Consider the following 14,315-nt stretch of genomic DNA (forward strand, 5'->3'; position numbering starts at 1 on the left):
GCCGCCTCGGCGAGGGAAGGGTGAAGAGGGACCCCCCCACACACACCGCAGCCCGGCCCCCGGCGCCGTTACCTGCTGTCCCGCACCGGGGCTGGCGCGGCCGGGATGCCGCGGGCGTCGCCCGGGCCCGGCGGGCTGAGGTAGCGCGGCCCGAGGGGCGCCCCCCCTCCTTCCCCTCACGGACTGAGGTGGTGCGGCCCGAGTCCCCCTCCCCGCGGGCTGAGGTGGTGCGGTCCGCAGCGCTCACGTGACCGGGTGTTGACGCGTCGCCTAGTAACGGGAAGATGGTGCAGGCGGCGGCGGGTGAGTGCGGGGCTGCGCTGCGGCCTGCTGCCGCCCCCCGGCCCCGCGTGCCCCGGCCCCGCGTGCCCCGGCCCCGCGTGCCCCGGCCCCCGGCGTGCCCCGGCCCCGCGGCGGAGGGGCGGCCTGCAGACGGCGGACCCGGGGAGCCGGGCGCTGACCCGGTACTCCCTCTCCTGCGGGACAGCCGGCTGGGCATGAGCCAGCAGTGCCCGGGTGGCCAAGGAGGCCACCAGCCCCCGGGCTTGTGTCAGCGCTGGTGTGGCCAGCAGGAGCAGGGCAGGGATGGGGCCCCTGTGCTCGGCACTGGGGAGGCCCCACCTCCAATGCTGGGCTCAGGTTTGGGCCCCTCGGGACAAGAAGGGCCTTGAGGGGCTGGAGCGTGTCCAGAGAAGGGCAGCGGGGCTGGGGCAGGGTCTGGAGCACAAGTGTGCTGGGGGGCGGCTGAGGGAGCTGGGGGGGTTTAGCCTGGAGAAGGGGAGGCTGAGAGGAGCCCTTCTTGCTCTCTGCAGCTGCCTGAGAGGGGCTGGAGTGAGGGGGGGCTGGTCTCTGCTCCCAAGTCACCAGTGACAGGATGAGAGGAAACGGCCTCAAGCTGCATGAGGGGAGGCTGCGATTGGGTATTAGGAGAAATGTCTTTACTTCGAGAGCGGTCAGGCCCTGGCACAGGCTGCCCAGAGAGGTGGGGGAGTCACCGTCCCTGGGGGTGTTCAAAAAACACTTCAGGGCATGGTTTAGGAGGCCTGGGGGTGTTGGGTTGATGGTTAGACTTGATGATCCTAGAGGTCTTTTCCAACCTTAATGATTCTGTGATTCTATGCTCTGTTTGCAGGCAGAGGCCAGCCCCAGCACCATGGAGGAGGCCCCCGGTGCTGCAGCAGAGGGATCTGGGGTGGAATTTGGCCCCGCTGTGCGGGATGTAATCAGAGTTCCATCGCATCTTGCAATGGAGGTGATTTCCTTTGAACCGTTTACAGGGCAGCATGTCCCCTTGTGTTCCTTACAGAGCAACATCTTAATGGAAGCAGCTTCATGGGAAGAAGTAAATCAAGCAAGCAATTATTGCAGTCTTGCCCTGCATATAAAAAAAAACCCACTAGAAAGTAAATATAGTTACTGTCCCATGTGTCAGCAGTATCTTGAAGTAGGTGTTTCTCACTCAGTTCTTAAATAGCACATTTCTGCAGTAAGCACTTTAAAAAGAAAGTTATCCACATTTCGTAGATGCACATACTCAGGCTTTTTTTCTGGGGTTTGCTGGTGATGAGTTTTTTTCCTTCCATTGGTACTGCACAATATTTGAATTCGGCAAATGATGATATGGAATAAAACAGTGTCTCTTTAAAAAGAAAGAAGATAATAATTTGGCTACGTGTAGTGCAAGCTGGAAGACTTTCTTTAGTAAATCCCTAAAGGCATTTTTTAAATGGATGTGAGCTAGAAACACATGTTAAATTAAGTGTGGTGTGTAGAATTTTTGTCATGATCTTTACTATCTTAATGCTAGCTGGGTGACTGTTTTTGTGAATGAGATTAAACTTGTAAATTAAACTTCTGTACCCTGTGAAAAACAAAAAGCAGTTGTTACAATGCTGTAGCATTAACATTAAACAAAGTACACAACCTGTTATAACGCTACTATTCTGCTTTTTGCCTGGCTTGTGGCTAGGCCATAGAGGCAGAGAACAGGAACAACAATGAAGAGGAAGAGTTTGTTCCTCTGGAGGACCAAGAAGAGACGTTTCCTCCAGCAGAAAGAGAAGTCTGTGGAGCGACAGAGCTGTTTGTGGGTTCTGCAGAAGTGAGACACTATAATAATATATATAATCATAATCACAGAATGCATGACCAGTATTTTTAACTTCACATTCTCCTGCTGCAGTTTTATTGCTGAAAACACAAAACCAATCCGAACTGCAATGGAGAGAAGCTAATTGATCAGGCACAAAATATAAAAAAACTTTGACAAAACTGGAGGGGTTCTGTTGTTATGCTAAATATGTGAAAAGATTGTGTTTTTAATCTGGAGTGACACAGCTTTGCCAGTGTATCTGTGTGCTGATTTTAGAACAAAGGCCTCTTGTTGATTCTTCGTTCGCATTGTTCATGTCTCATGATGACAAAAATAGGCAGATTTTTAGGAGCAAAGAGAGTTAGATTGAAAAGCTGTTTCAGGTGATGGATTTTACGTTTCAGGAAAAATCTCCTGAGACTTTCTCAGACAGAATGGAAATAGCCAGTTGTCCTCCTGAACTGGGTGACATGGAGCAGCCAATAACAGACAGAGGAAACTCTTCCCGTACATCTTCAGGAGCTCCTCTGCTGGCATCTGCATTGTCAGTGGAGTTAAACAGCTGCACAGAGTCAGGTATTATTCAGTTCCTTATTAACAGTACAATACTTTATACCATCTATCAGGCAGAGTTTCTAGTTTTCTCCCTTTCTGATCATTGTTAGTCCAGCTGGAGGCATAATACTATGAAATCTAAGTCTTTATATTTTTCTCTTTTTTTCGGTGGTGGGGTCCAGGTAACATTGGAGAACGCATTTCTCTCTATTCAGAGTCTGCCCTTGAGCAGTTTGGTCAGCTTACTAGTGAGCATGGTGACCAGAGATGGGAAAAGGAATGCCAGCAGCCTGGATCTGAGGAACGTGAAATAAGTGGAAGAAGGGAAGAAACCACAGAAGAAACAAAACTGGTTGTCTTGGATCCAGAACACGTGAGAAGTCCTCAAATCTCATCATTCTTCTTTGCAGACTTAATAGTTTTGTTTGTATAAAACATGTGAGGTAAATTGTAAGCAGTGGCTTAGCTGTACGCTAAAACTACATGTTTAAGAATAGCTTTTGCAAAAGTACTAGCTCCTGAATGTGTCTGTTCACTCAGTGTTAACCCCAAAGTTGCAGGTTCGGATGTAAGCAATGTAGCGGGCAAATCTGATACTCTTCGGTACTCCTGAAAGAGAAGTACTTGCAGCAAGAATGAGTGGCGTGTTCTCAGATGTAGCCCTTCCTATATGTTTCTGACTTTCAGATATTCTCAGCAGTCACTTTCTGATGTCAACAAATACCCAGTATATAACTCTTCTCACTTGTTACAGTGGTTGTAGCTAAAATAAGAATGCAAATGTCTATGGCAGAAAATATGATGTTTTATCTAATAGTGGGAGTAGCAGTAAGGTTTCTTCATAATTTATTTACACAAGTATGCTAAAGTTTATCAACGCTGTACTTCTTTACAGCCTCTGATGAGAAGATTCCAGGATGCCCTGAAGAATCACCTTACTAAGCAGATGGAAAAAGTGAACCTAGAGCTTCAGGAACTGGTATACAGCATTCTTACTTTGCCTTCCCACAGCAGCCCTTCCCTGTCCAAGCTGAAGCGAGATAGCTGGTTTCCTCTTGTGTTTGCAGAGGACAGCAACGAAAAAGGGCAAAGTACATAGAGAAGAGCTTGGGGTGATTCTTTACGGAGCGCAGCAGCAGCTGGCCCGTCTGCAGATGGAACTGGAGAAGAGCCATGACCGCTGTTCTCAGACGGCCACAGCGCGTCAGCAGGTGGAAGAGGAACTGGAGGCCCTCAGGCTGACCTACAAGAAAGTGTGTCAGAGCACAGAAGATGAACGCAAGAAAGGTGACTGAGGCAGTCCTTGCAATATTTCCTAATTCTAGTACTATGTGGAGAAATTAATTTGAATATAAGTCAAGCATTGCATTGGAAAGCACAGTAAAATCAATCAGGAATAATGCACTCATTTAAAAGTTTCACAGATATTCCTGGTTGCCATGTAATTTCTATTGTTTCTAAGACTATGTTCTAACAAGGTCTTTAGGACTCAAATGAAAACCGTTCCTGGCAGGTAGGCTGTTCTGTGCTTAGCAGGAGGAAAACTCCCATCACTGTGTCATGTTTGCCTGTGTCTCTGTAAGGGTGTGGTGAGATTGCAAAGATCGTAGGTCATGAGGGGCATCCAGGAGTACGACAGCAGCATCCATGTGGCAGCCCGTTCCAGCCAAAGAAATGGACTTGACTCATTCTTTTTGTGTTGTAGGCATTTGGATAGGAAACAGTAAAACAATTGCAATGGCAGGCATAGCTAAGCATTAAAAGGAATTGCCTAGAATGTTTTTGCAGGTTACTGAAAAAATTAGAGAAGCATTCAACGGACTGAGACAGAGGCAGTTCTGGTTTGGGGCAGAGGAGTGGATTCACAGCCTCCTGAGGCCCCTTATTTGATTTCCTGGGATTCTACGTGCTGGGAGTCAAGGAATTGCTTACAAAGATTTTTAGCTTTGCTTGTGGAGCTATACTCCAAAGCTGATGTAAATTCTTACTTCAGGGAGGGCTGATTTAGCTGTTACGTGTGTGGGTTTTGCTTTGGGTTCTTCTATATTTCTTTTCCTTTTATCTCTGTTTAAGTGTATCCTACAAACGTACTTCTCTGTAAATATTTTTCCTCCTGCCTCCCCAGTTTCTGCAATGCAGGCCCAGGTTGAAGACCTGGCCTTGCATCTCTTCTACATGCAAAATATGGACCAGGATATGCGTCATAATATTTTACTAATGAAACGGTCGACAAAGAAGGCTGAGGCAGAGAAAGTCCAGGCTGAGGTGGAAAAGAAAAAACAGGTATCAAGTAAAACTGTCTGCTTTAAAATAAATAAATACAGATGACAGTTAGTGGTGAGTCTTGGAGGACACGCTGCCTTGCCAGAAGGAAGGTTATTGTGACTGAATTATGGAAGATGTGTGGGTATATTTTTCCCAAATAATTGAAAAAAATCCACAGGCTTTTCTAAAAATGAGAAGAATCTCTACCACCAAGATAGGGGCAGGTACGGCCCAAAGGTTTTTGACAAGCTTTATGACAGTAATTCACTCTTCACTCAAGCAAAGGGGGTGCGGGGGCAGAAAGATATTGGGTGAAGAAGTATCTCATGCCCAAGTATCAACATTATTCGGAGGCACAATGAGTTTCACAATGAAAAGCGAACTTTGAAAATGAACTGAGCCGGTTGGTGTGCTGGAGCTCCCTCTGCTGCCTTCTGCTTGCAGCAAGACACTGATTATTATTAATGCAGAAGTGCATGCATACATTTGAAATCAAATGGATTTAGATGATTTTTAACAAAGGATTTTAAAACATAAAGTATTAAGATTCCCAGCTGCTGGAGAGGTGGCACAATATAATCCATGCTGACAGGAATTAATGCTGCTGCCGATCTGAAGGATCAATTTACCACTACAAATGGAGTAATAAAAAATCAGCAAAGAAGGTCTCATTCTCTTGAAAGTTATCATATTCATGAGTCATTTGTATACGAATGGAAGAGTTTCAGTAGGAATCAAATCTAATCCAGTTGCCAATTTAATCCCTTTTCTAGCCTATGTTATTCTTGTAGAATACAGTTGGGTTAAAACTGAGATTATATTGCTCATCCTGAACTGTTTGGCTCTGACTCTTCAGGACCTTCTGGTAGACCGCTTGACAAGAAAAGCCTATGAACTACAAGAACAGATTGCTCTGTTTGAAGCTCAGTTTGTGGCCCAGGCAGAGGACACAAAAGTAACTCGGCAAGCAGTAAATGAGGTAGGAGGGTGCTTTTTTCACTTCTGGTTAGTATTTCCCTCTGGAAAGGACGGAGCGCTTTGGCTCATGCCCATGTGGTATGTACAATCTAGGCCAGAGTTGTATGGTTGGTTCCTCTTTGCAGGAATGGAGACTTCCCCGCCTCCCCTGAAGAACTGCCTGTAAACTACTTCCTCCCCCACCTTCTCAGCATGTTTTTTTTTCTTGCAGACCTATGCTTTGTGGTCTGGTGTGACAACAAACCAGACACTTATTAATTAAAGCTGTTCCTGCCCAGCATATGATGAACAGAAGAAAAATACTGCATTGTAACATGAATTTGGTTTTCCAGCACAGTATAGATTCATCCTGTCTACCAACTCTCTCTTCCCTAGGCTTGTATGGAGGTACAGGCTATTAACATGGAGAAAAAGCGATTGATGGACCACTGGAAGAGCAGCTTGGCTGGACTGAAGCAGAGAGATGAGGCCTGTACTGCCGCACAAGAGTTGCTGAGGTGTGGTATCTGAAAAGAGTCCCAGGAGAGACCTCAAATAATTTGGACAGGAGGGATTCAAAAGGGTCACTATGTTTTCTGTCAGGTTTATTACTGTATGTGCAGGATATATCAGACAGAACAAGTATGCTGCTCTAAAGCACATAATAAGGTTAAAGGATAAGAAGTACAGTTCTTTGTTACTATTTTCTTTATCCAAAACACAACCATTCAAAATGTGTGTTTTTTAAAGCTTTTTATAGTTTTTTCTAGTCCTATTTTATTCCTTTAAAAACATTCCTTCACCTTTGCAACATCTCTCAATCCCAAGAACTAAACAGCAAGAAGGATTTATCTATCAAATTCAGTTAGGATTCTGTGATGCCTCTAGAAATCTTCAGGAAACCTTCCTATTGTTGCCAAAGGAAGTGTTTATTTCATCTGGAGTCTTAAAACTTGACTGATTTTCTGAGAACATACAATACGCTTTTATACGGCGGCATCCTGGCAAGAAGGGGGGGTGGGGACAGGACTGAAAGCAGGAATTAATTTTCCTACATATATTTCCTTTTAAATCTTAATGTCTCCATCCGTCTTCTGATGACTCTGCACTGTCACAGCAGCCTAGCCTTTATAAAGATCTTCCTTCTTGGTCAGTTGTTGCTGCAATAATGTGTGAAAAGAGGAATTTGTAGATGACTATTCAGCACATGAATCAAACCCTGTGATGATTTTTACATCCTCTTCGCCTCTCCAGCAAGTACAGACATGACCTGAAGTCCCTAGAAATGGATATCCATGGCTGTAGAAAGTCAATCAGGAAGGAGGAAGAGAAGAATGAGCTGCTTGTCACCATCCTGAGCCGTTCACAGAACGATGCCAACACGACAAAGAAACTCATTGCCCAGTGCGTTTCAAGGCAGGAGGCCTTGAAGGTTGAATCTGGTACCTATACTCGCATTCTCCATGAGACAGAGCAGGCCCTCAACAGGACCAAGACGGTGAGAAGAATAACTTGGAAGAAGAATCCTTTTGAATTGGACACAAGTATTTAATCCCCTTCCCCAAACAGTTGTAGTGATCCTGTCTCTGTGTTCCGTACTTTTTAGGATCAAGCTGCTCGTCTGAATGAGGTGCTGTCCATCAGTAAGGATATAGAGAAAGGGACCGATGCCAAAGAGCAGATGGAGAAAGAAATCATGTCAAAGCTTCAGGACCAGACGATGTCTAGCAAAGCCACAAAGCACTTCTCACAGCTGGCTGCAAAACTTCATAGGAGAAAAACAGATCTGGTATGGTACCTCTTCCATTTGGGAGGGCAGGGGAAGGAAACAGCCTAGAGCACTGTTTTTCCAGTGTGTTTTGTGAGTGTCTTCATTTTGGTTCTCAGGTCTGCAGCTGGAGATCTGCTGGGTTTGCAACCTTAGTTTAGTTCTTCCAGTGATGTTATTGCAGGATTCTTGTGTATGTGAGAGTTTGGTCAAAAACGCCCTGACACCTAACATACTATTCTTTCTTTATTTAAAAAGTGGGGCAGAATGATGAATCCTGGGAGTGTTTACTATAAAGTGGTTTAAGTTATGTATTGCAGGAGGACAGTGGATATGTGGCACTTCTATACTCCACATTAAACTAACTTATACTATATTGCATTGCAAATATAGTATATATCAAATCGAATGCGGTACAGGTATACTCTCACTTCCCAAATAAGGATTACAGTCCAAGGAACAGTCAAACCAGACCCACAGATCTCCATGGCATGAGAAGTTGCTCTCTTTGGGAGTGTGTAACTTGTACAGATACTAAAACTAGAAGATTCAGCATAGTACTTATTGTATTGTGTGGGCTGCTACTAACACAGCACGCTCATACCTCTATATTTCCACGGGTTACTTCAGCTTCCCCCTGGGTTTTTTAAATTGGGTGCATATTGTAAGCAACTGGAAGACTTCCAGGGTTGGCTTTCATTGTGAGAAAGGCCCCTCCACGCCGCTTTCCAACAGATACACAAACAAGTGGATACTCTGCATTTACTCCTATTAGCACCTATGTTGCACAGTAAAATATAGTCCAGAGACTATGGACTTGGAAAAGACCGAACTGTAACCTCTCGCAGTGTGGTCCAGGCTGTGCAGAAGACAGAGAGCAGACAGGCTCTGGGAAGTTACCTGGCTGCATTCATGCTGCACTCAAACAAAAGGCATACCCATGCTTTCTGGCTAGCGCGGTTGTGAGGCGAGGGATGCGTTTCTCAGGCACAGTGGAGGAGGTGGAATATCATAATGTCCTACTACTGTTAGCCAGATAACTAGAGGCATCTGGGCAGGGAAGATAATTGCAGAAGTGATGAGTGTGGTCTCTTAAAGGGTTTGGGGATGTTTAGGCTCTTTATAGCTTTTCAGCAGCCTTGTGGCAGAGGTAAATATTGCTATCTCTTGTCAATAGATGGAGAGACAAAGGTACACAGAGGGTAAGTAGCTTGCTTACAGCTTGTAGCACAGACCTGGGAGTAGAATCTAAATCCTGCGATTCCTGTGCTTGGATAAGTAGGCATTACAAATCAATGAGTTGCTGTTGGTGACAGTAATTTGTTTTCTGTTTGTTGATATTCCTAGGAGCTGCACTTTTCCAAGGTTGAGAATGATATGGCCCAGATTATTCTGAATACAACTCATACCAATTGCAGGCTTACAATTCTCAAAAAAACACTTGGTGAGCTGGACAAGGAAATAAAAAATATCTGTGATCTGATCAGCTGCAGGGAAAGTGAGATTGCAAAGTGCAGTATCCTGGCTGAGAACAAGCAAGGGGTCATCAGCCAGTACAAGAAGAGGCTGGAGATGATTCTTTCTCAGCAGGGGGTATGTACATTTACTTTTCAATCCCAAACTTTATTTTATTCTTTGTGGTGACCACAAATGCCCTTGATAAATGTAGCTGCATAAGTGCTGGATAGTAAAAACTTTCAGGCATCGGTATTGTGATTTAAAAGCTGCGCTAGTTAATGTACATGTTTACATTTGTCAAACAGTTCTTAATGCATGCAAAGAGGAGCTGGCATTGGGGAGTTGTGAAATGTGGGTGTGCCTAGCACAGGTTTCTGCAGGGAGTTGTCTACACCAGGCGTTGAATGACATCAATACTCTGGGAGTAAATAGGGTGTCATTATAAAATCTGCAAAGACTGATAAGGGGAGACTGGAACAAGCAGAGTGACTTAAGCTGTTTGATGGTTGTCCCCCTTCAGATGATACCCGGATCTGTCCCAGGCGCCGTGAGCTGTAAGACCTTTATGGATACCAGTGCAAAAATGATTACTGTGGCATACACTTCACAAACTTTTGAATGTCCAGAAGTACCTGTTTTAAAAACCTAGGAGGCCCTTTCCCCACAGTCTAGCACCTTTTTGGTTTCTGTTTCGTTTGTTCCTGTGAGGTCAGGAGTTTTTAGTTCCATCCAATTCATGGGAAATGGAGGCAAGGAGTAACCAACTGACAAAATAACGGTGTAGTTGCAGTATTTAGTAGGCATCCCAGCAGTTGGACCAGCCTTCTGCAATGACGCTATAAACAAGTACTCCAGCAGCTTCTGTCTGATTAATCTCAAACCTTGCCCTCATACAGGGGCAAGAATTGGGACCCTTGGAAATTGAGATCAACAAGCTGACCAAGCAGGTAGAAGAATATAATTCTGAGGTGATGACACTACAGAAGTACTGGCTCAATCTGCAGAAAGAGCTGGTGAAGTTAACACATGAACGAGAGGAACAAATAGCCTCCTTGGATATGTTAAAGAAACAGATCACAATAATGCAGCAGAAGAAAGTACGCACTGAAAGTAAGTCATTCCCTAATTCTTCATAAAATGCCCGTCCATGAAGGGACAAAAAAGGGAGTGAACGCTTACAGACGGGTAATGCCAGACCTTCACCAAAGACTGCCCTCAGTGCTCCTATATATGTGTGAGCAATAATGCAAATGACCCCAGTACTATTCTCGGGAGCTAAAAGCCAGGCACCCTCTGCTGTTTTGCATGTCATTATTTCCTACAACGATTGATCCTGCTGTCTTAACTGACACAGTTGAACCCTAAGTGACCATGTCACTTGTTATGCTTCTTAAATAAAGTTTGCAAGTAGTTGGTAGTTGAGTGCCCCCACCAATGATGGCACTTCCGTTGGCCAAAACCAACTCTTTTCCACAGTAGTCTCCTGCAAAACCTTATTTGATTTTTGGGCCTGACAGAGAAGGTTTTGGCTGGGTAGGTGGGACACAGGTGGCTCTGCATGCAGCGTTGTTTGGTCTAATAGCAGTTTGTTGCACCTTGCCTGCATTCAACCCAGTGCTCCTGGGAGTTTTAAGACTTTCTTCTGTTCACCCGTAGATGAAATTCAGCAGGTCACAAAAGAACAGAAAGACATTGAACGTCACATGAGGAACATGTCAAATGACTTGATAAAGTTGAATGTGTTGATCAACAAGAACAACAACAGCTTTGAGGAACTGCAATATGGCAACATTATCACAGAAAATGAGTTTGTACGCTCTCTCAAGGTACGGAGTCTTGACGTCTCATTTCCAGGTCTCAACCTCCCATGCAGATCAGAGGCAAATATTGATCCTGTAAACCTTTCTCAGTCTGATAATGTTATATTGGTTTATGTGTTTTGCCTCTAGGCAGCAGAAAAAGAATCAGTTGAGATGCAGGAGAAGCACAGTCAATTGACTGAGGAGAAGGAAAGACTCCTAAACAGCCTGGTGGAAGCAGAGTAGGTACTGGAGAGATTCTTGCTTTGTGCCACAGTCTTTGAACTTTTGTATGTTACCTTTTTTCTCCAGTCATCAAACTGACCCAACAACAGCAAATGTGCTTCTGTCCTGGGAGAAGATGAAAGGAGTTTAATGACTTTTTGAAATGCAGAAACTGACAGGTTTCTGGACTCTGGAACCAGCAAGAGCTGAGAGGATGTTGGCTCTAACAATTCCAGCATGCTTGTGCTGGATGTTGTATGCGAAGGCTCCACATGCTATCTCCTCCACCAGTAGCTCGGAGAGTGTGTACTGCACTGGGAAATTAATTGGGGTCCATCGTCCCCCTGTCAGTCTGGGCTTGCTTGTTTTTACAGTCGTCATGCCATTTTCTAAATTGTGGAGCTTCCTGTCTGATTTCACGCTGTGGCTGCCCCTTTATATGTCCCATTTGCAAATTCTTAGTTTCTGCCGAACCATTCAACTCTGTGTTCAGAATTGATTTGGGGAGTGTGCTGCCACTGATGCACAGAGAGGGCGTCCTCTCTGTTGTTTACAAAGTCACTGCTTTCCCTTTCTGTCATTGAAGGCAGCAAATCATGCTATGGGAGAAAAAGATCCAGCTGACAAGAGAGATGCGTGCAGCGGTGGATTCTGAGACAGGACAAGGCGAAATCCAAGCCATGAGAACCGAGATTCACAAGATGCAAGTAAGCCACTGGGAAAGAGGACTGGGAGGGGAAGCTGCACACAACATATTCAGCTTTGGAGCTGCTGAAACATAAGGCAGGAGATCAGAAACAGGCTGGAGAAATAGCATCTTCAAGGCCATAGCATATTGGAAATCTTACCACCCTACAGCTACATTGAATTAAATCCATCCAGCGTGCATGCACCTTGTGTTCCTTGCACATGCTATGTAATAGGCTGCAGCAGAACCTAGATATACATGAGAAATCTATTTCAAATGTAATATGGCTGCCACTTTATTCTCTAATTTATAAGCAAAGAAATGTTGATTACTAAATACTGCATCATCTTAATCACTGGTTAGGGAAGCCTCCTCTCTTCTGGCAAAGCGACTCTTCCCTTTCATTCTCGGGATACTTCTGCCCTTCTGCTTTTGCTATTGCTAATGAGTTCCAGTGAAACATGTTGAAGATTACTTTAGACAAGTTGATAATCCGGCCCTCTGCTTTCCAGATCCACGCAGGGCAAACTAGGTTTGGATTTCGAGCAAATTTGGCTTGCCAAGGCTCACGTGTCATGTGTATCTGGTTTATGTTGATGAGGTGTGCCACACAGAAGGCTTCAGTTAGGTGCTATTTGTAACTATTCGTTATTTTCAGCCCATTTTATATCTTGACAAACGGCAGGTCTGCTATGGGCGGCTGATGAAGCAGCAGGAGAAGATGATTCGTGATATGGAGGCATCTGTTTCTCGTAGAGAGGCGATAGCAGTTCGTGGAGAGGGTCAAAACAGAACGGATAAGAAACATATCAGCAGGAGCGACTTTCACCGGAAGAAACAGGAGCTGAGAAAGAAGATCAGCGAAACCCAGAAGGTGAGCAAGTAAAGCAGGGCTGCAAGAGTTCACGTAGCCTGCATTCCCTTGTAGCGAGCACCAGTGCGCACTTCGCGCAGACACAGGGCGTGTCGGTGCGCGGTCCCTGCGCCTGCCCAGGTACAGCACTGCACGGGGGCAGGCTTTGGAAGCTCATTAAAAAAAGGAAAAAGAGTTCTGGGAAGGTGGCTGGGAATGCAGGTGAACTAAAGAACCAGAATCCGCCATTTTCTTCTCTTCCATTTCCCAGAACACTCAAGACTGCAACAAAAAAATCCTGGAGCTGGAGCGCACGCAAGTGTCCCTTAGTGCCACCTTCTTGGAAAAGCAGCAAGAATTGCGCAGACTGCAGGCCGAGTCCGATGGGCTCCATTCAGACGCAGAATGGCTTCGGAACAAGAAACGATGGGTGAGCGCATCCACTTGCTTGCAGCAGGCGAGCCAAGTAGGACCTGCTGCTTTCTTCTGTTGCCAGCTCCCTGTCTCTGGGTCTCACCACCATCCTGAACCAGGCATGCTTGGCATGTAATTTTAGCAACACTTTAAGTTAGCTGAGCACATTTTGAGGGCTCCTAGGGGTCTTGAGTTGGCGCAGCACTCGCACCCTTAGTGAGGCAGCATTCACCTGGAAACATCAGCCTGAAGGACATGGTTAGTGTCTTGGAAGTGTCTAGCGACAACTGTCCTTGGTGAGCGCTAGCTGGCTACTATGTTACAAATTTGAGAGCCAGCTCAAGGTCTTGAGTGACCTCCTATGAAGTTTTTAAGTTGCTGAAACTCCATCCTGGGAAGAGTTGCCTTTGTATGCACGGGTCTTTCTCTGATTTATGTTATTCTGTCATGTGACTGTGCCTCTACAGCACTCAGAATGGGGCTGCTGTTTGGCTGTTATAATGGGGACTTCATAGCAGTATCCTTCTTAAGCCCTTCCATTTCAAAATATGATGGTTTCACTGTTGTTTTCTTAGTTCTTTTCTGTGCGCAGCCTGCTGTCAAAGCAATGTCTGTTGTTGCTTTTCTCAGAACCTTTTGGAGATTGTGGCCTCCCAGACACGCCAGAAGCACCTGCAGGCACTGAAGGAAGGGAAGTACGCTCCCCTCTGCCGCACTGAGCAAGCCTGGAGAAACGAGCAGCAGAAACTGCAGGACCGGCTTCGTGCCTTTAATGCCATTGTGCAGCAGATCCAGCAGGAACATCCTCAGCACCGACAGGCTCTCCAGTGGCTCGCTCAGTGCTTGGAATCCAGGCTCGGCTCACCAGGAGACTGACAGAGACGCGGACAAAATACATACAACCATCTGTTCTCATTCTGCTGGAGGCCGCAGACTTTGTAAACGAATTAATATAAAAATAAACCTGTGTACGGTGTAATATTTATGAAAGAAGTAGGATTGCAACTATTTTTTGTTTCTTTTTACATGTCACTTTTGCTGCCGCAGGCGGGATCATCGCTCCCCTCCTGCCCGGGCTCGGGGCGGGCAGCTGCAGCCTTGACCGCCAGGCCGGAGGGGCCGCCCGGGCCCAGCTCTCCCTCCCGCTTTTCCTTAAGCTCCGGCCCGCAGCAACGATCGACCGGCGGCGGGGGCGGCTCCGGGAGGGGGAAGGCGCCCACGCGGGGCCGGTCCCGGTCCCG

The 14,315-nt window shown here is 45.9% G+C and overlaps 2 protein-coding genes across 4 annotated transcripts in view; one reads left to right on the plus strand and one right to left on the minus strand.

The window, feature by feature from the left end:
* Positions 1 to 195, minus strand: part of TBC1D16 (TBC1 domain family member 16) — a 32,968-nt gene extending 32,773 nt beyond the window's left edge. The window contains exon 1 of the mRNA XM_075111658.1: positions 73 to 195. The gene's annotated coding sequence lies outside the window, so the exon portion shown is untranslated. The remainder of the gene's footprint in view (positions 1 to 72) is intronic.
* Positions 9 to 14,061, plus strand: CCDC40 (coiled-coil domain 40 molecular ruler complex subunit). 3 transcript variants are annotated; one of them, XR_012663437.1, is made up of 20 exons: positions 9 to 303; positions 1,133 to 1,252; positions 1,970 to 2,101; positions 2,497 to 2,668; positions 2,830 to 3,020; positions 3,543 to 3,626; positions 3,715 to 3,934; positions 4,773 to 4,930; positions 5,769 to 5,891; positions 6,266 to 6,387; positions 7,124 to 7,367; positions 7,476 to 7,658; positions 8,985 to 9,230; positions 9,992 to 10,205; positions 10,752 to 10,921; positions 11,045 to 11,136; positions 11,706 to 11,826; positions 12,493 to 12,801; positions 12,932 to 13,090; positions 13,705 to 14,061. XR_012663437.1 is itself a non-coding variant. In XM_075111651.1 (20 exons), exons 2-20 carry the CDS (start codon positions 1,154 to 1,156, stop codon positions 13,948 to 13,950), a joined length of 3,165 nt encoding a protein of 1,054 aa, XP_074967752.1. In that variant the 5' UTR covers positions 9 to 303; positions 1,133 to 1,153; the 3' UTR covers positions 13,951 to 14,056. The 3 variants fall into 3 exon arrangements, 2 of the variants coding, with proteins under 2 accessions (XP_074967752.1, XP_074967753.1); XM_075111651.1 differs by having other exon boundaries at positions 12,493 to 12,681; positions 13,705 to 14,056; XM_075111652.1 differs by having other exon boundaries at positions 198 to 303; positions 2,863 to 3,020; positions 12,493 to 12,681; positions 13,705 to 14,056.
* The last annotated feature ends 254 nt before the right edge of the window (positions 14,062 to 14,315 follow it).

The sequence above is a fragment of the Phalacrocorax aristotelis genome, chromosome 16 (genome assembly GCF_949628215.1).
Source record: "Phalacrocorax aristotelis chromosome 16, bGulAri2.1, whole genome shotgun sequence".
NCBI lineage: Eukaryota > Metazoa > Chordata > Aves > Suliformes > Phalacrocoracidae > Phalacrocorax > Phalacrocorax aristotelis.